The sequence below is a fragment of the Cyrtonyx montezumae genome, unplaced genomic scaffold (genome assembly GCF_038088225.1).
Source record: "Cyrtonyx montezumae isolate F1298 unplaced genomic scaffold, pur_monq_1.0 scaffold_37, whole genome shotgun sequence".
Taxonomy (NCBI): Eukaryota; Metazoa; Chordata; class Aves; order Galliformes; family Odontophoridae; genus Cyrtonyx; species Cyrtonyx montezumae.
The window spans coordinates 417,495-437,197 of NW_027072042.1; the positions used below are offsets into that span (position 1 = coordinate 417,495).

A 19,703-nucleotide genomic window follows, 5' to 3' on the forward strand; every position below is an offset into this window, starting at 1 on the left:
GGGTACACTATTGCATCAGTGCTGCATGCAAAACATGGGTGAGGGACAGCAAGTTGTGCAGCAGCCCCCGGCCGAGCAGGAAAGCCACTGCCAGAGAGGTGCCTCTCTCTCCTACAAACGCTTCTCGAGTTGTTCAGGATCCACCTCGTGCATCTTTTATATCCATCCCCAATGAAAAAGAACAAGTGTCTTGAGAAGAAATGAACACTTGAAGAACAAGGGAAATACATCTCAGTTCATTTCTCCTTCAGAAGCTCTGCAGCTTTAGGCTTCTCAGCGCTCAGAGATGTGCTCTGCCAGGTTTGCTGGGGCTGGGCATGGTGGAGCTCAGAGCACGGATGCGTTTGGTGCTGTGCCCAGTGCTGGGTCACAGCTTTGGCCATGGCAGTGCTGCACAACGTTTGCATTTTGCCCCTTTCTGTCTGCAGGGCATCCCCGGGGCTGTGCTGGGGGCCATCCCATACCGACGGCCGCAGCTGAGGCCGCCCCTCATCCCGGCTGCGCTCTCAGAGGACGAGGCCAGGAGGATCGAAAGGATCTTCTCCGCTCAGCTCTGCCTGGAGGAGTAGTGTGGATCAGAGCACCCCACAGCACGTCACAGACACCACGTCCCCAGGGAGAGGAGGTGGGAGCAGCACGGCTCAGCCTCTGGCCCTTCCTTACCCAAACTGGAGCTTATTTACTGGCAGCAGAGGTGTGGTGGTGCACCACGGGCAGCTCCCAAGTGATGCTCGGCCCCTCGGCCCCGTGGGTTGGGCCGACTCGCTTTGCCCAACCCCTGAGCATCCTTCCTGTGCAATGTCTCTCATTTTCATACAACGCTTTGGCTAAAACATCCCACTGTGGAGCATCTCCCCGGCCCGGGGGATGGAGAATGTGAGCAAAGTTTTGTCGTGGAGGAGAGCAGAGAAGTGCTGCATCGCGGCCGTGTGTGGGGACAGGAGAGGAGCTCCGTGCCCTCCTTGCAGCCTTCAACCATCACTGCACATCCGGACCAAGGATGCTGCAAAACGAAGGGGTCTGTGTAGAAATAGGACGCTTTTATATTATAAATGATACTGTAGATTATTTTTGTACGTGTCTAAGCCCGCTCCCCGTGCCACGAACCACGCTAAGTTATGTCCCCACAGCTCTGTTTGTGTTTCAATAAAGTGGCTGTGAGTTTTTAGGAACCCAGAAAAGGGCTTTTGCTGAGCTCTGCCCCCCTCCCCCCGTTGCTGCCCCTGCCCCACGTGGACGTGAAGGCGTTGGCTCCGCGTGGGCTCAGGGGACGGGTGCTGGTGGTGTAGGAAATCCCTGCAGGGAACGTGGGCAGCTGCGTGGGATTAACGAGGACCTCGTGGTCGGTGCCGGGTTCCCAAACGGAGCGGATCTGTTTTCGGGTGCCGAAAAGCTTGGGACTGAAATGCCGTCACCCCTCGGGGCCGCCAGGTGACCCCGCTGTGTGCGGCTCAAATGCCGCCAGGGGTCGGGGTTGTGCTGTCACCCGATCCCCGTCGGGTCCTATAATGTCCCCCGGGTGCTATATAAGTGGGATCGAGGAGCTGAGCCCACGCAGTAATGCCCCGGGGGGGGGGGGGGGTCGGGCACCGGGGGTCTGCGGACTGCTTTGTGCCTCGGGTTTCCCCAAGGATGCGGAGAAGCAGAGCGGGATTTGTTTCTGTGCGTGTCTGAAGCCGACCAGAGCTGCGGTGTCACCGCCATCCGTGTGCCAGGAGCCCCATAGGACTCCGCGTCCCACTGCCAACCTCTGCGTTGCCACCCGGCCACCATGGTGGGCCTGAAGCCCCCCGAGGTGCCCCCCACGGCCGCCGTGAAGTTCTTCAGCGCCGGGACGGCCGCCTGCATCGCCGACCTCTGCACCTTCCCCCTGGACACCGCCAAAGTGCGGCTGCAGGTACGGCCCCGGGCGGACGGAGCGGTGGCACCGAGCGGGGGACGGCGGGGACACAGAGCTCGGGGTGACGCGGTGGGCACCCCACAGATCCAGGGCGAGGTGCGGGTCCCACGCAGCGCCAACACGGTGGAGTACCGCGGTGTGCTGGGCACGCTGAGCACCATGGTGAGGACCGAGGGGCCCCGCAGCCTCTACAGCGGGCTGGTGGCCGGGCTGCAGCGGCAGATGGGCTTCGCCTCCATCCGCATCGGGCTCTACGACTCCGTGAAGCAGCTCTACACCCCAAAAGGGGCTGAGAGTGAGTGGGGGGGGGGGAGGGGTTGGGACACCACTCCTGTTGCACTTCCCGAGCGGGTGGGCAACCACAACAGGTGGGGGACCAACACAGCAGGGATAACTGCCCACACTGGGGGATCAACCCACCCCGCTGAGGAAGCAAACACACCCTAATGGGGGACCGACCTACCCCACTGGGGATAACCGCCCACAATGGGGGACCAGTCTACCCCAGTGAGGGGCCCGCTACCTCCATGTGGCCCCACCACCTCAACGGGGGCTGACGCACCCCAATGGGGAAACAAACCCACCCCAACGGACACCAACTCATCCCAATGGGGGACCAACTCATCCCAGTAGAGACCAACCACCTCAATGGGGGATCAACCCACCCCCGATGGGGGACCAGCTCATCCCAGGAGGGACCAATCACCTCAGTAGGGACCGATCCATCCAAGTGGGGAACCAACTCATCCCCAGATGCTCAGCCCTTCCCAAAACGCACCGTCCGAAGCCCAGAGTCAGCCCTTCCCTACCTGTGGCACGGGATGGGGTCCCCAACGCACGCCCTCCCCAGGCACAGGGCTGCTGGCACGGCTGCTGGCGGGCTGCACCACGGGGGCCGTGGCCGTGACGTGTGCCCAGCCCACCGACGTGGTCAAGGTACGGTTCCAGGCTCTCGGGGCACTGCCAGAGAGCAACCGGCGCTACAGCGGCACCGTGGATGCCTACAGGACCATCGCCAGGGAGGAGGGAGTGCGCGGGCTGTGGAGAGGTAGGGGGTGGGGTGGGGTGGGGTGGGGTGGGGTGGGGTGGGGTGGGGTGGGGGGAGAGGTGGAAATGGGGTGTCAAGGGAGGTGGAAGTGGGATGAGATGGGAGGTGGAAATGGGATGAGATGGGAGGTGGAAATGGGATGGGACGGAAGAGAAGACAGCGTAGAGGAAGGTAGGCAGAATGGGATGGCATGGCACGAGGATAGGGATGGAACAGGAGAGGGCATGGGATGGGGACGGGACTCAGAATCAGAGGGCTTTGGGTGGGAAGGAGTCTCAAAGCCCCCCCCCCCAGTCCCAACTCCTCCTTGGGCAGGGACACCTCTCGCGGTGCAGTGCCCACAGCTCCATCTGTGGCCTTGGGCACTGCCAGGGAGGGGCAGCCACAGCTCTGGGCTGCAGAGCCTCATCTTAAAGGTGAAGGATTTCTAAGGGCTACGGCACTGAGCGACACGTTCAGGGTGGGTGGGGGGCTGGATCTGGGAGGGATTTTTCCAGTCTTAATGATTCAATGAACCCCCTCTCTCAGCCTTGAACGGGGACAAGGGACGGGGTCAGGGCTGAGGACAGGGCCAATGGCACTGGGGCAGGGCGTGGGTCCCATCCCCACACCCCTGCCCTCCCCCCAGGGACGCTGCCCAACATCGCCCGCAACGCCATCATTAACTGCGGCGAGCTCGTCACCTACGACCTCATCAAGGACACTCTGCTGCGGGCACAGCTCATGACAGGTGACGATGGGACTGGGGACACGGCCCCACGCCCCACCCCGCTCCCCAAATCCCTCACTGCCATTCTGCCCCCCCCAGACAACGTCCCCTGTCACTTCGTGGCCGCTTTCGGGGCCGGATTCTGCGCCACAGTGGTGGCGTCACCGGTGGACGTGGTGAAAACGCGCTACATGAACTCCAGCCCCGGGCAGTACCGCAACGTTCCGAGCTGCCTGCTGGCCCTGCTGCTGCACCACGGCATCGCCGGGCTCTACAAAGGGTGAGTGCCGCAACCCCGAAGCGGTGATGACCGTGGACGTCGCTTTGTGAGCCCTCCTCTCCCCCACTCCAGGTTCGTCCCCTCCTTCCTGCGCCTCGGATCCTGGAACGTGGTGATGTTCATCTCCTACGAGCAGCTGCAACGCGTGGCCATGCTGCCACGGAGCACACCGCCCTGACCGCCCCAGCGCCGGCAGCGAGCAGCTCCGGGAATGCCGGAGCAGTGCGGGAGGGGAGACGAGCGAGGCCCTGAACGCCGTGGGATGAGGGGGACCAAGGGTCGGCCCCACGAGGGACCAGAGGGAGGAGGAAGGGAGAGAGCTGGGAAGTGCGGTGCTTCCCGGAGGCAGTGGGATGGAGAGGGGGAAGGAGCGGTGGGGGATGGGGGACGCCACGATTCCAGTTATTCCTCACTGATGCTTCAAATAAATGGCCCCCGTGGGGTCTGTCCCAGCAGGACCTGGGGCTCCTTCGCCTTATTTTTATTACGGGGAGGGTGGGTTTTTTTTTTTTCTCCCGGTTCGCAATCCTTTTTTCCTCAGTGATTTGGGTTTTGCCAAAAGGGATCGGCCCCGAACTGAGGAAGAAGGAAAAGAGGGCAGTGAGTGGGGCAGCAGAGAGCAGAGCCAGGCAGGAGGAAGCAGCCCCAGCAGCACTGTGTGTGCGGATGGGGTCCTGGCATGGGGGAAATGCCCCATTCTTACCTCACTCGCAGCACTGGGAGCCTTGCTGGGAGGAGGCACAGGGCTGACAGCTCCTAGCTCAGCAGGGCGCTCCTCAGGAGCGCTTTCTTGTCGGGTGTGAGGCTCTTGGGGAAGCAGATGTTGAAGTGGATGAAGAGGTCGCCCCTACGCCGCGGGTCCTTGAGCAATGGCATCCCCTCCCCTGGCACCACTTTGCAGTACGTGGGGCTGCAAAGGGAGAGGGGCTGAGAGGGGGCTCCCAACCCCCAGACGGGACCCCACTGAGCCCACAGGTGCCCCACACAGAGCCCTGCGTGCACGGCTGATGTTTCTGAAGGTGGATTTGCTCCCACCCAGCTCCAGCCCACCCTCCCCTTTCCTCCTGTCCTCACGTCCCTTCACGTGGGGGCATCGCCGCACCATCCTGCTCCCACCCCCCCCGCCCCGAGCGCGCCGCTCACTGCACGATGTCGTTGATGGGGATGTTCAGCAGCCGCCCGTCCAGCGTCCTCACGGCCACCGTGCATCCAACCAGCGCCTGCGGACAGAGCAGGAGCCCGAGGTCGCACGGGGACCCCTGGCGTTAACCGTGAGAGCAGCGGGGAGGACGAGGACAGCGGAGACCCCGAGCCCGGCGCTGCCCTCCCTCCTCGGGGCGTTTCACAGCTGCCGGCAGAAGGCGAAGGGCACTCGGACGCCCCCTCCCTTCACTCCTCACCTTCCCCAGGGGGATATCGGTCACGTAAATGAGGTCATCGTTGGTTCTTTTAAACCTCGGGTGAGGTTTCTCTTGGACCACGAAGGTGATGTCGGCCGGAATGACGTTCGGGCCCTACAGAGGGGAAAAAAGAGATGTGGGGATGGTTTGATGCAGTTTTATACAGAGCACGGGGACACCAAGAGCTGCCCCTTTGTTGGGGGCTTCGTTTAGGGGGAGGAAAAGCCAACAAGGTGTTTTATCAGTGTCCTGCTATGCCAAAGGAAAGCAGAGTGAGCTCTGCAGAGGTGAGGGCAGGCAGAGCAGCACCCCGTGCTGTTATTTTTGCCCCAGGATAAAGGCAGGCAGGAGGAGCTCCTTTCTCACTGCTTCTGAGCAGCATGGCTGTGGCTTCCCTGGGTCAGCGTTAAGGGCACAGCACAGCCCCGTGTCCCCACGGGAGCAGAGGAGAACAACCACCCCGAGCTGCACGGACGCAGCACAGATGGGGGATCTGAGAAGAGCAAACCCAGCCCAGAACCCCACAGCAGTTGTTACCTGGTCTCCTTCCTTTTCAAAGGTGACCCTGGTGCCCGGCTTCCACCCCGGCTGCACGTCGATGATCAGGATCTTGTCCCTGATGGTGCTCGTTTGGCCGTCTTCGTTCATCACCTGCGGGGTGGATGAGTTTGGGGCTGCAGCAGGGAAACTTCTGCAGTCAGAGCAGCTCCAGGCCGGGCTGGGTGCAGTGATCCAGTGGGGATAAGGGGTGCTCATGCTGCCTGGCACAAGCTCTGCCCTTACCCGGCGGGAGATCTTCATCTTCTTGGTGCAGCCAAAGAAGAGGTCTTCAAGAGAGACGTGGAGGTCCCACACCATCGGGGGATCCTGCTTCATTGCACCTCTTCCTCGCAGCCCTCCAAAGGGCAGGGTCACCTCTGAGCCATCCTTGGTGAAGAACTCTGCGTGGGGCAGGGACACAGGGCTCCAAACCTCAGTCCCAGGGTGAAAGAGAGAAGAAAACCTCCAGCAGAGGGGGGACGGAGGTCAGATATTGGGGAATATTTCACTCAGAGAGCGGTGAGAAACCGGCACCGCTGCCCACAGCTGTGGTGCCCCATCCCTGGAGGTGCCAGAGGACACAGAGGGCAGCTGGGGGGGCACCCAGCCCATAGCAGGGGGGTGGGACTGAGTCTGTTTGAGGTCTATTAGGATGAAACATTGACACAGACCTCGAGGTTGAGGGGCTGGTGGTGAGCACAGCCCCAGAGGGGCACAGGATGCCCCGGGGACAGCAGCACAGCACCCACCCACCCACCTGCAAAGGGGTTGTATCCTCCGAAGAACTCCTTGAAGACTTTGTCGGGGTTGTTGTGGAACACGTACCCAGCGGTCCAGGCTTCCTCATCACCACCCTCCACAGGGATGCCACCTTTGAGACCTTCTTCACCAAACCTGTCGTAGATGCCTCTCCTCACAGCTAGGGGAGACAAGGAGGGATTGGAAACAGACAATTTACTGAGAGAAGGACACCCTCAGAGCGGCCCTGGTGGAGAAAAGTGGGACAAGAGCTGATGAGTAGGAGGGAGAGGGAGTGTTCACACAGTCTGATAGTGATAGGACAAGGGGGAATGGCTTTAAACTAAAAGAGAGGAAATTTAGGTTAGCTGTGAGCAGGAAACTCTTTCAGCAGAGGCAGTGAGGCTCCAGCACTGCTGCCCAGAGCTGTGGGTTTCCATCCCTGAAGGTGACAAGTCCATGGATGGGCACTGGGCAGCTCGAGCTGGGGGGGGCACCCAGCCCACAACAGAGTGTGGGAGAACTTGAGGGTCTATGATTTTCTCCTGCTTCTGGTTGTGGAGAAGAGCCCCAGCCCCAGGCATTACTTGGGCAGAGGTTAGGGAGATGGAGCCCCTAAAGCCGAGGAGGGGTTGGACGTGAGCGGGGCTCATCCCTCCCTACCTCCACCCCCATCCCCCCCGCCGCTTACGGTCGCTCAGCACATCGTAGGCCTCCGCCAACAGCCTGAACCGCTCCTGCGCCCACGGCTCCCTGCATTTCTGCGGGTGGTACTCCAGGGCCAGCAGCCGGTACCTGCGGGGCAGGAGCAGAGCGCGGCCTGCAGCCCCCGCCGGGCCCGCTGATGGGACCGAGGCGGCCCGCCGCCCCCAACCCCACGCTGGCCGCCCCCTGCTCCCCCACGTCCCCGTCCCCCCCCTCACGCCTTCTTGATGTCGGCGTCCGTCGCATTGCGGCCCAGCTCCAGCACGGCGTAGTAGTCCTGCCCCATGGCGGCGCCGTTGTTATGGATACGGCGTCGCCACGGCACTTCCGGCTCCACTTCCGGTTCTCCCCCGCGCGGGGCACGATGGGAGCTGCAGTCCTCCCTGTGCCGCCACCGCCATTTCCCGCGTGACGTGGGGGCTCCGTGCGGGGGAAAACACCGCAGCCCCGCTCACCTCCGCAAGAAAAACCCAAGGACGGCTTTTTCAGCACACGCACTCACCGAAAGCTGCTTTATTTCAGCCCACAGCCAAGGTTTAACACCACCCCCCCCCCCCCCCCCCCCCCGAGCAGCGCATCCCCCAGGGCAGATAAAACGCGAGCAGCCCGCAGCACTCAGAGCCCGCCCAGCTGGTACCGCCGCACCACCCCGTCCCTGCAGCACGTGTACATCTGCTTCTCCCACGGAGCGACCTGGAAAAGGGGGGAAAAGGACACCCGTGGGTAAAGCAGCGTGGGTGCACAGCAGCTCCGTGGTCAGGCACAGTGGTGCTCCCCAGGGGTTGGTGCTGGGCCCTGTCCTGCTCCATGTCGTTATTGATGAGTAAAGGATGAGGGCACTGAGTGCACCCTCGGTAAGTTGGCAGATGACATCAAGTTGGCTGGGAGCATCGATCTGTCTGGGGTAGAGAGGCACTACAGAGGGATCTGGCTCAGCTGCCCAGGGAGTGGGGGAAGTCAGCGTCCCAGAGGTGCTCCAGAAGCATGGAGATGTGGCACTGAGGGGCACAGTGGGGTGGGCTGAGGTTGGTGAATCTCAGAGCTCTTTTCCAACCGTACTGATTTTATGATTCTCTGAATTCCACAAATTTCAGGCTAACCCTGCGTGTGTCAGCTCAGAAAAGGACTGCAGAGCAGGAACCCCTTAAAACTAAGAGCTCACTTCCATCAGTACTGTGTTCCCTGGGCTCTGAACCACACAGGTCACTGCCTCCCATCTGCGTGGACACAGAACTGCAGTACTTTGGTTTCACATCACACAGGAGCAGAAGACAGGCAGCACTACGCTGCCAGCTGTTGCCCTGACCCCAATGAACCCCCAAGCACACATCAATTCCAGTTTCCTTACAGAAAGAAAAAAAACCCTACCATGCTGACAGATCTATCCCACAATTAAGTTACTTCTCTGCTTCTACTCCTGCACAGCAGAGATAATACTACAACGTACCATAGAGAGATGCTGACAGCACTGACTTGTGCCAAACAAGATTATTCAGGTAGAAAAAAAATAAGTTGGAAAGTGTACAGTGTGAAGAGCTCACGTGGACAGCCAGCTCCTGAGATAAATGCAGCTGCCTGCTGCTTAGCATCACCTTTCCCCAAGCCCTCTTCTTCAATCAACACATCACACTCCTTACCTTGTACACAGGGTCACAGTCTGCTTCTGTGAGGTCGATGACATAATCGAGGTCTTGCTGAATGATAAAGCATGTTCCATCACCTGTGCAAGCAGAAGGGACACCATGAAAGGAAGAATAGCAGGTGATGAGTGAAAACAGGCCATGTTCTTTCTACAAACAGCACTTCGTGCCCAGCAGAAAGACCCAAGAAAAGGGAGATGTGCTGTGAGGATGTCAGTGAGATGGGAAAAGGCTCTAATGATTGAGAAGCTCCTTGGATCCCTGCTCTAAGGGAGCACAAGAAAAATCACAAGGCAAAAAGGAACTATGTAATAAGAGGCTCCACTACATCATCTTTTTGCAATGGACACTTTGTCAAGCCCTCTTATAGTGGCCTGGACATCCAATTCTTGTAATACTACTGGGGACTTAAAGAGCACCAAACTGCTCAATCAATTGCACAATCTTTTTCAATTACACAGCACTTGAGTTACCTTGGCTGGCAATGAATCCATCTCTGTATGGGAGCAGAGAAAGCACTGGTGCTCCTGATCTATGAATGACTTGGATTGGAGCACTGGGGGGGGGGGGGGAAAGGAATAGGAAAAAGAAAAGCATTATGGTCAGTTCAACAACTCATCCCAACATCTGAGCACCAGAAGAACGTGAGGCAGTGATACATGAGGAGAACATAAGACATGGGGATTATCCTCACCCAAACAGCCCAACCACCTGCAGGAAAGACTTCTCAGATTTTTCTATGCCAGGCTCCCCAGTCCCCACCCATCCACCTGGATGCTCCTTGCTTAGTTTGCCTTCCACACCAAATAAAAACCACCTCAGAGCAGCTCCTGCCAAAGCATCCTCCTGAATGCTCCCCAGGAGAAAGAAAAGGCTGCAAGAAGCTCCAAAGCTCACAGTGCCATTGCATGGGCTGTACCCACCTTCAGATGAGGCACTGTAGGCCAGCACCTTCAATCTGACTCTTCCTCAGAGAAAAACAACCAACCACAATTGCCATTAAGCACTTGCAGCCCCAGGCACACACTCACTTGGTGTTTCTCACATCCAGCTGATAGATGTTCCCATCCTGAGTCCCTGCTAGGAAATAGGTACTTGAGAGGAATGTGCAGCAATTGAATGCATCAGATCCATCAAAGAGGAACACCTGGGAATAGATTAAAAAAAATGCAAGTGTCAGATCTCACAGATGTGCCAAAGCAGCCAGGGACAACCAGGAATAGGAAGCAATTCATTCAGGAAGTCAGTGAGGTTGATTCTGTGAGTCATGGCACAAACTTGCAAATCCAGAGCTAGGTTAATAACCCTCTTAACTCTGCTCCAGGATGCGTGGGAGAACAATGCCCTGGAATCAACCTTGCCAAATTAGCAAGGCTACTGCAATCACTGAGTGCCCCGGGTCTCTATGACAGGCAGACCAACACTGAGCTCAAACTCGTCCTTAGACACCCCCTGGAGCAGCAGGACCAGATCTTCAAAGCAGGTTTGTGAAGACTACTCCCTTCTCACTGTGCCACCAGCACTGCAAGCTATCAGCAGCCAAGCCTTTGCCACCCTGCTGCCCAGCCTTGGTGAGTATCTGCTCCACTCCATTTTCACTCTCCACATGGAATTAAATCTGCTGAGCCAGATGCTTGTGTCCTGCTGCCCAGGATGGTCCTGTAGGATCTTCAGGACCTGAGACTTGCCAACTCCCTTCCCTTTGCTGGAGGGAGATGGACTGGTGAACACCTCAGAGCAGTTTTACACCCCAGCTGCATGGCTGTGCAGCCCCTGAGCAGGCTACAGGGAAGGACTGCTGTGAAGGCAGCAGCTCTGCAGACACAGCCTCAATTCCTGCACTCTCAATGACATCTACCAGCCACTGTTTAGTTTGCCACGTACCTGGGCAGAATGCACAAGCAATCCTTACTCCTCCACCCCCCACATATAAACTTAGCCAGAAAAAAAAGGAGAGAAAGGATCCCTTAATTGTACTGGGCTTTAGTCTCTCTTTCAGAGAATAAGAACGGGAGAACTCTGCAACTTGGGACCCCAACCAAAGGCAGTGCTCCCCAGGGAGCTGAATGGGAGCAGCACCTGAACGCTCCCAGGAGAGGGCCAGAGGACTCAGAGCACAAAACCAGTGAGTGTGTGTGCAGTGCTGGTTCCCATCCCCTCCTGCAGATGGGTATTTGGACAAGCAGTACCAAAAGCCTCAGCCTCCTTACCGGCTGCCTGCTCTGCAGCCCAACTCCTTGCAGCTTCTTGTCTTCTCGAGCCAGCAGAAGGATTTTCCCTTCTGTCCCAATCTCACGTTCACCTGAGAAGAGGATGAAGGTTAACTCCAGCAGCACATCTTCACAGGGAGACAACATCCTGAAGGCTGACATTCGGGATCACGACTGCTGAGCCCCCAGCAACATCCCCCCTTAATGCAAATCAGGCCAGCAGCCAGTCTTAATCACTCAAGCTGCAAGATAAGGCTGAATTCCTCCACAGGGCTCTATTCTGGTGACCTAGCGAGGGCACACACCTCACTGAATTACACCTGCAGCACCAGCTGACAAAGCTAAGGGGGAAATAAAGGCTGTCCTTTAAAGGAAAGTCCCTTACTGGGAGGGTTTTCAGGCGTGCCCAGGTTCACAGAGTCGTCAGCAGTGCCCACGGCGATGCCGTTGATGGGAGAGCCGCAGTCAGCGATGACACCCAGACAGGCAGACTTGCCACAGTCCCAGAGGCGTGCAGTGCCATCCCTGGAGCAGGAGAGGACATTCCTTCCCCGTTCCACAATGGCAGTATCCAAAATACCTGCATCAAAAGAAAGGCCGTGCTCAGAGACAGCACAGAAGGCAAAGGCTGGGAAGAGCACGCATTTCCCAAGGCAACCGTGCACCCATCTCCAGAGCACTGTCCCCAGAGAGCCACCAGCACAGCAGGGACAGAGGGGGTACATGGGCAAATTATGGGAGGTGCAGTGCAGGGGCACAGAGCTTTTAGAAAGAGGTCTGTGTGAAGGCAGCAGCTCCCAGTAAAGCAGCACAGGAGACATCATGCTGCACAAGGGTGGGATGCTATCAACACCAACACAGAATGGCTGAGGTCAGAAGGGACTTCTAGAAATGACCTGGTCCAACCTTCTAAACATTCCCCCCTTGTGAGCTGTCACTTGGAGCAGAAGCAGGCAATGACCTTCCACATCTCAGACTTACTGATACTGCAGCTCTTGCCAAGTTCCTACCTCCAAAGCTGACTTCTAACTTGGGCAGAAAGTAGTCTAGCCCAGCACTCTTACAGCACTGCCAACTCCAGCAGCTCTGCATAATCCCAAAAGCTGCACAGGGCAAGCAGTATCTCTATCACCCAGCTGCAATAACATCAAAAGAGCAGTCTTAGCAAATGCTGATGCCCCCTGAGCACTTCAATTTCAGTCTAGATTTGAAAAAAAAATAAGTGTTTTTCTGGAAGGGAACAGTCAGATGGTTAGAGGACTTAATTAACACTTTCCCTACAGAAGCAGTCATTAAACATCACAAGCTGAAATGACAGGGGAAGCTTGAGTCAGTGGAAGCCAAGCAAAGTTTGGGCTGCAGTTCTGAAGGTGAATCTTAGAGCCATCAGGAGCCAAACAGAGCTGCTCTGACCCAATGTCATCACACTGCCTGCTCTGTTTTGTTTACAGGACACTTGTGTCAAACAGAGGCTCTGCCCATAGAATCATTTGAGTTGTTAGGGATCTCTGAAGGTCATGTGGTCCAACTCCCTGCAGTGAAGAGGCACCTACAGCTCCATCAGTTGCACAGAGCCCAGTCCAGCCCGACCTCGATCTCCAGGAATGGGAAACATTTCTGCCAAAAGCTTGCTCTCAGGAGCCTTCCTGGGTGGCTCACTGTCCATGCCTTGCAGACCACTGGCATTAAAACAGCATCAGCTGGAGAAGTTTGTAGCAAGCAGAGCAAACAGCCCTCAACTCACTACAGAAGGTGGACCAGGAATCTTCTGTGCAAGAAATTTATTGCCATTTTCAGCAGCAAGGTTATCAGGAGGGGCAGAGATGAACATGTGAGGATGAACAAGCTTCCTCCAGCCCTTTGAAGAAATAATCACTGAAATATCCTTGCAGCTGCTCTCACAGTGCATGCTGCTGAAAGTGAGAATGGCATCCTCAAGGCAGTAACTGCCTGTCCACCTTCAGCATGTCTCTTAAAGCTGCTGTGTGCCTATCCAGGAAAAGGAAAAAAGAGGACGAGGCTCCAGAGCAACTGAAGGTAAGCATGATGAGCTGGGAACGAGCAGGAGGCATTCCCTTGCAAGCAGGGAGGCAGCTAATACAGGTCAGAGCTCTGGCACTCACAATAGGATAAGGGATCACATCCTCCCTCAGGTCAGGGAGAGAAAGTTCCAGCTATTTAACACAGCAACCACTGATCTTTTTATTCACATTCTGTGAGGCTGAAAAACTTGTGACATCTACCACAAACACACAGCACAAGGCACAGCAGGCTGGGGACTCAGCTTTAGCCCTCGGGTGCAATGCAATTACACACACAGCAGGTTAAGTATTTTAAAGGCTAAGCACTCTGTACCTCCTTTGTGACCTTTAAACGTTACTACGCAGGTGGCATCTTCTGCTGACCAGATCTTTAGCTGGGCATCCATTCCCCCACTCAGAACCACAAGGCCCGATGGGAAAAACCTGCAACAATTCACATCATACACATGGCCTTCCAATAGTCTCTGGAAAAACAAAGAACTACATGCTAGTTCCATTGTCATCACCCTCATGCCAAGCAGTTTTTGAGCTATGACACTGGGGAGATCGGTGTTACCACGTGGGCAGAGGATTGAGCTCAGATCCTCTAGGTCTGCATTCGTGGAACAGATGGATCTGAACTCTAGGCAGGCAAAAAGGTACACTGAGCCTCACTCTGCTATGTGAACAGCTCACTGCATAGCAAAGGGATTACAGCTGTTTCTAATAACAGATTAAATGCCATGGGCAGTTTCTTCTCTTCCTCCTTTCTCCTCTAACTCAATATACCAGTGCTTGTACCACGCAGGCTAGGAGCTACCAGTACTGCAGCTGTAATTCCTCACCTTGGAGCTCCTCATCACACACAAGAGAATTATCTCTTTCCAGAGCAGTTGTGCTTTTCAACAGACACAACAGAAAACCTTCAAGATGCACAGATCTCCATTAGCTTTCCAATCAAGAGCCAGATCCTTGCCTGCTCTCAGCATGCAGACAGCCCGAACCAGGTGGTGCCTGAACAGCTTCACAATGCCACAGACAACAAAGCTGTGTGCTCTTACTCTTATTTCTCCATTTGCAGCCTGCCAGATCTTCATGGTCCCATCTGTGCTGGTAGACACGCCGAGCCCTCCACCACTGGAAATATCCAAGCAGGTGATCTGCAGGAGGGACAGAACACACGAGATGTTAGCTTCAGGTGATTCTGTACATCCCAATTCCTGCTCAAGAATGTAAAGCTCCACAGGAGATCTGCCAAGTACATCATCCAGCACAATTATCTCACCAAGACAGACTGCTTAATTCTTCAGAGCATCTGGAAGTGCCCACACATTCAGCTGAAGATTCCAGCTTGGTAACAGTCCCCCTAACGTTTAACATCCTTAAGCTCACTGACTGTCTCCTCAAACTCTCAGTGCATTCTGAGCTACTAACTATGCCTGTGGATCCCAAGCATCAGGCTTCCCCACAGCACAAGGACAGAACAAAAAGATTCTCCTCCATTTATCTGCTCACACAGACTGCTGCTGGTCCTGGCTGATACAAGCTGGGGGACCAGAAGCTGGCACAAAGCACCCCAGATTTCTTCTATTTGCCACCAATCAAGCAGAGAAATTGTTATTCTCTGCTTGCTCCTCTGCAGAGATCTGCAAAGCAGGGAGAAAAGTAATGCTGAATCAGAGGACTGCACGGGAAGTGGTTGAATTTTAGGCTTACTCCAGGTGAAGCAGGACTTCAGATTTTTCTAGCAACTCTCACATGCAGTTAAGCATCGAGTCAAGCTGCTCTGCACAGCCCCAGATGACTGCACGCTGTCTGCCCAGCACACACACACTGCTTAAGACTTGGAGGCTGCTGGATTCACACTGCATTATCTTCCAAACCTTTCAAGTGACGATGTTTGCACTCTGCAGATTAAAAGAAAGCACTGCAGTGGCAAAATCCACCAACAGACATGAGAAACAACAGCCCACCGTGAGAAGTCACACTGAGGAATGCAGATAGCAGCTCTTACAGTGCACGTGCATCACTCAGGGTTTGTGCCTCCACTTAAAATAGAGCCAGCTTGGGAATTAAAACAGGAGTTAGAAGATACAGAAGCAGAAGGCAGAGCTTTAGCTATTAAAGAAGTCACTGAACACTTTTACTTACATATGGTTAACCCGGGTGACATTTAATTGAACAAACCAATCTGTGGCAATTTGCACTCTATCAAGGAAAAAGCAGCCTGTGAAGGATGCAGGAACAAAAAGCCTCACTGATGTATGACATCCACAAATGCTCAGGAGGGATATGGAAACAGGCAAGGGCAAGCACGAGTGCTCAGAACAAGCAGCAGCAGGTAAGCAGGGCAACAGGAGCCCAGCCCACACCAGCTCCAAACTCATCTACATGTTAATGGATATTGCCTCAGCTGCTTCCAGAGGAGCTCTGCAGCACAGCTGCAACCCATCACACCCCTCCATCAGCAGACTCAACACTTGTGCCTGCATTTCCATTTTGCTATGCTGTGAACGTCGATTCCATTTATCACACAACAGGGCAGCTGGGAACCCTTCAGCAGCACAGAGCTTGCAGAAGTGATTCACCTCTGCCTCAGGAGCTGCCTCCACGCCAAGCCCAGGCTCAGCACAGCCCCATTCCCTCTTAAAACAGCTGCAGAGATGTGAAATTGCCCCTTTGTCAGAACACATCTTTATTTATATTGCTGATGAGCTCCATTAACACAGACTTTGCTTTTCAGCATTTTCTGCTGGCTTTAATCACAACACTTTACTCAATAAATAACAAGTCACATGTACTCCAGCACTGCTGGGGCTCCTTTAGGGCAGCTGGCTGTGCACGAGGCTGCATGCTCCCTCATGCCTTGAATCATTTCCCTGCTGGGGTTAAGCATTCAGCAAATGCACAGACCACCTTCTAGCAAGCCCAAGGTGCATGTTCCTCCACAGTGCAAAAAGGAAATCTGAGGTCCAAGTCAGCTGCTCTGTTTCAGGGAGGAGCTGTGCTTGTTGATCCCCAGACCACAGAGGTACAACAAGAAAGAGGATTACTCAATAAAACAAGGAGGTTTTATTTGAAGTAGAAAGCTTATACAACATATATTTTAAAGTACAGGCTGAGCTTTTATAGTCTCTGAATTCCCAACCAGATTAGGTTGAACATGTTCAACACTCCACCCCTGCTCCACTGACCCTGCAAGTGGAAGCTCAATGCAGTGGTCTTACAGCAAGCATCACAGACAGCTTCATTAAATAGCAAACAGGCAGTGCAAAGCAGGGGTAGGTTTAATCAAAGATGAAGAGCTCAGTGCACAGAGCCTCTTTTGTCTTGTGGGTTGTTATTTTAGATACATGAATTTATCTACCATACAACTTCACAGTGGAATCCACCATGGGATGGAATATGAGCAGATTAGAGTACTTGCAAGAAAATGGTTAAAAACAAAGTGACTTAACTAGAAGAAATACTCCAAGAAGGGACACATCTGGTCTCTGTGGCACTGGGAAATCCACATTCCTCATGATCAACCAGTTAAAAAAAAACAAAACAATGTGCACCTACCAGCAGCAATGCCTTCTCCAGAATCAATACCTGCAGCTCCCTGGCTTCCACAGTTCTGGTTTCCACAGCTCAGCCCTGAGCACTAAGCCCTGCTCTGCACTGGGAAGCCAGCCAGACTTCCCGGAGCACCAACATAGTCCACTCCAATCACATCCCTGTAGCTCCTTAGCTGTCACCCTCAAACTCTTCTATAATTAATCCTCTACTACATCCCCTCACAGGGAACAATAAATATGCTCCAGTCCTCACCCCAAAACCTTAATATGGGAAAGACTCATAGGAAATAACCTAGGAAACAGGGAAATTTAGATTCACATGGATGAAAATCACTTTGTCTTCAAAAAGAAACCAAAAGAGAAGAAGTCATTCCCAAACATCACCCAGTCAGTTATACACCCAGTTTCTTACAAACACTACAAGAAAATTCGAACTTCAGAAACCTCCAGAACTACAACAGCACAAATAGCCATGAAAAAAAGATTTGGTTTAGAAATACACCCAAGCATCTACAGAATCTTGGACTTTTTTTTTCTTTGTGAAGCTTAACCAGGATTGTTTCTGTTATTTATCAGGTCTGATGTGGTTTGCTACACACAAAGCCATCAGCTAACGAGCCACACAGCAGTCAGATGCATCATGGAAGTTTGCAGTGACTCTCATTTGTTTCTTACTCAGTAAGGTTACTTACACTTTTCTGATGAATCCTGGAAAAAGTTGTGTATGGGGCCAAGAATTTGGTGGACACGTTCTCATGAGGACAAGAAATGAGAATGCTTTTCTAGGAAAGAAATAAAAAGAAGAATGAAAGTGGTGTTAGTTCCACTGAAACACTTGTAAACACCTGAGGCACAAACAACAGTCACTGGTGGTGAAAGAAGCAGAGAAATACAATCACATCAATTTCAACCTTGGAAAAGAACTCTAAGATCCCCAAGCCCAACCCCAGCCCACCCCAACATTCCCCTCAGTGCCATATCCACACCCTTCCAGTGACCCCACCCCTCCCTGGGCAGTCTGTGCCAGTGCCCGGCTGCTCTTTGGAGAAGAAACATTTCCTAATGCCCAACCTGACCCTCTCCTGGTGCAGCCTGAGGCCATCACCTCTCATCCTACCACACCTCACCACAACCTCCAGAAACACCTGGGCACTGCACAGAGGGAAACCAGGTGACATCATCAGGCTACTATTCCATCTGTCCTAAGGCTATGGCCCCTTCGTATGGGAGAGGTGGTAACTAACCCCACATTTCCCCCAGCCCTGTCACCTTGGTGACTTCGCTGACCACAAAGCCCTCAGAGGCAGTGATGTCAGGGACACCGTCGGTGCTGAGCCCACGGCGGGTCAGGCTGCCATACAGCGTGGGCTTCCCTGCAGAGACAGCAGCCATCAGCTCACCTTCCTCCCACCTCACCCACAGGGCCCACCCCAAACCACCTTCAACTTACTTCTTAACCTGCAGGCATCCCCAAACCATCCTCACACCCTCCCACCCACCCCTCTACCAAATCGGTCTCATTCCTTCTTACTAAACCACAGGACTCTGCCCCCTACCCCCAAAACCATCCTCACCACCTCCTAACACACATGGAGTCCTCTAAACTGCCCTCACCCTCTTCTAACTCACACAGCTTCCCCAAACTGCCATCGCTCCTCTCATCCTAACCCACAGGGTCTCCCCTTCAAATCATTCTTACCCCATCCCAACCCACAGAGTGCCCCTCCCAAGTCATCCTCACCCCTCCACTTAACCCACAGCATCCCCCCCACAAACCTTCAACCCCCCTCATAACTTTTGTTTCCTGCAAAACCATCCCTACTCCCTCTTTCTAACACACAGACCTCCCCCAAACCATCCTCACCCTCTCCTAACCCACAGCGTCCATGCAAAGCTAGCTTCACTCCCCTCCTAACCCATAGACTCCAAAAACATTCTCACCCCCTCCTAAACCAAGCCATCCTCCTAAACTGGCCCTCAACAAATTAGTCTCACTCTCTCTTCCTAACCCACAGACCTCCCCTCCCCAAACCATCCTCGCCCTGTCCTTATCCCCAGACTACTCCCAAAACTGTCCTCATCCCTTCAAACCATCCTCATCCCCCCGTAACCCCCACCAAACCATCTTCATCCCCTCCTCCTAACCCACAAGGCTTCACCAAGCCATCCTCACACTCTTCTAACCCCATCTCCCCAAACCAAACAGTTCACATTCCCTCCTCTTAACCCACAGATTCACTTCTCCGTCCCAAAACCGCCTTTCACCCTGTTACCCCACAGTCCCTCCCCGCCCATCTTTATCTCCCCCCAGACCCTGAGCTGCTCTCACCCTACTGTCCTCATTCCCTCCTTGTAACCCTCAAGCTCTTCTCAAACCCTCCCAATCTTCCTACTAACTCACACCCCCTCCCAAAATCCCCTCCACTCCTCCCAATATCCCCTCAGCCTTCCTCACCCCCGTAACCCTCCCACATCCTCAACCCCCCACCCCGACCCCACAACTCCACACCGCTCCCAAAGGGTCCCAGCCCCCCTCGACTCGCTCACTTCTCCTCCAGCACCTTGCCCAGGCCACCGCTTCACCCTTCAGTTCCCGCCCCCTCCCCCTCAGGCCGCCCCACTCCCACTCCCCCGCTCCACAGGTCTCCTTCAGCGCTCACCCGGGCTGCGGCAGCTCAGCCACGCCTCGCCCTCATCCCTCCTGCGGAGAGAAAGACCGGCGGTAACCGAGGGACCGACAGAAAGAGATTGGGGCTAGAAAAGGACCGAGGGGCAGCTCCCACCTCAGCGCCTGACTCCAGTCGCTCTGGATACGCAGCGTCGCCACCATCTTGACAGCGCTTCTTCTTCCGCCTCCCTCCTTCCCGTCAGCCCTCACGCGGAGCGGAAGCGGAAAAACCAGGTGCCCTCCAATGAGCGAGCGCTTCGCGACTTTGCCCCGCCCCGGAAGGG

General features: G+C 54.9%; 2 protein-coding genes across 8 annotated transcripts; one reads left to right on the plus strand and one right to left on the minus strand.

Moving 5' to 3' along the window:
- Window positions 1-1,730: 1,730 nt before the first annotated feature.
- On the plus strand, window positions 1,731-4,123 carry LOC136054492 (putative mitochondrial transporter UCP3). 3 transcript variants are annotated; one of them, XM_065745786.1, is made up of 6 exons: window positions 1,731-1,897; window positions 1,985-2,195; window positions 2,751-2,948; window positions 3,577-3,678; window positions 3,757-3,937; window positions 4,010-4,123. In XM_065745786.1, the coding sequence occupies exons 1-6, from the start codon at window positions 1,772-1,774 to the stop codon at window positions 4,113-4,115; spliced, it is 924 nt and encodes a 307-aa protein (XP_065601858.1). In that variant the 5' UTR covers window positions 1,731-1,771; the 3' UTR covers window positions 4,116-4,123. The 3 variants fall into 3 exon arrangements, with proteins under 3 accessions (XP_065601858.1, XP_065601856.1, XP_065601857.1); XM_065745784.1 differs by having other exon boundaries at window positions 1,772-1,885; XM_065745785.1 differs by having other exon boundaries at window positions 1,772-1,897; window positions 3,577-3,937.
- Window positions 4,124-4,687: 564 nt separating this feature from the next.
- DNAJB13 (DnaJ heat shock protein family (Hsp40) member B13) lies at window positions 4,688-19,596 on the minus strand. Of its 5 annotated transcripts, XM_065745745.1 has the most exons (19): window positions 19,535-19,596; window positions 19,412-19,452; window positions 18,021-18,124; window positions 17,444-17,533; window positions 14,253-14,351; window positions 13,526-13,676; window positions 11,556-11,750; window positions 11,171-11,262; window positions 9,992-10,107; window positions 9,434-9,516; window positions 8,958-9,040; window positions 7,958-8,013; window positions 7,307-7,410; window positions 6,635-6,796; window positions 6,121-6,278; window positions 5,875-5,988; window positions 5,338-5,451; window positions 5,081-5,157; window positions 4,688-4,847 (listed from the first exon to the last, which is right to left on the minus strand). In XM_065745745.1, the coding sequence occupies exons 1-19, from the start codon at window positions 19,579-19,581 to the stop codon at window positions 4,694-4,696; spliced, it is 2,040 nt and encodes a 679-aa protein (XP_065601817.1). In that variant the 5' UTR covers window positions 19,582-19,596; the 3' UTR covers window positions 4,688-4,693. The 5 variants fall into 5 exon arrangements, with proteins under 5 accessions (XP_065601817.1, XP_065601819.1, XP_065601820.1 ...); XM_065745746.1 differs by lacking the exon at window positions 5,081-5,157 and having other exon boundaries at window positions 4,695-4,847; XM_065745747.1 differs by lacking the exons at window positions 17,444-17,533; window positions 18,021-18,124; window positions 19,412-19,452; window positions 19,535-19,596 and adding an exon at window positions 14,477-14,716.
- Window positions 19,597-19,703: the final 107 nt, after the last annotated feature.

Coding starts and splice junctions, on each gene's coding strand:
- LOC136054492 (XM_065745785.1), top strand. CDS start 1,772: ATGGTGGGCCTGAAGCCCCCCGAGGTGCCCCCCACGGCCGCCGTGAAG. Junction 1,898..1,984: donor CCGCCAAAGTGCGGCTGCAG/GTACGGCCCCGG, acceptor GGCACCCCACAG/ATCCAGGGCGAGGTGCGGGT. Junction 2,196..2,750: donor CACCCCAAAAGGGGCTGAGA/GTGAGTGGGGGG, acceptor CGCCCTCCCCAG/GCACAGGGCTGCTGGCACGG.
- DNAJB13 (XM_065745745.1), bottom strand. CDS start 19,581: ATGGTGGCGACGCTGCGTATCCAGAGCGACTGGAGTCAGGCGCTGAG. Junction 19,453..19,534: donor GACTGGAGTCAGGCGCTGAG/GTGGGAGCTGCC, acceptor TTCTCTCCGCAG/GAGGGATGAGGGCGAGGCGT. Junction 13,677..14,252: donor CTGCAAATGGAGAAATAAGA/GTAAGAGCACAC, acceptor TTGTTTTTCCAG/AGACTATTGGAAGGCCATGT.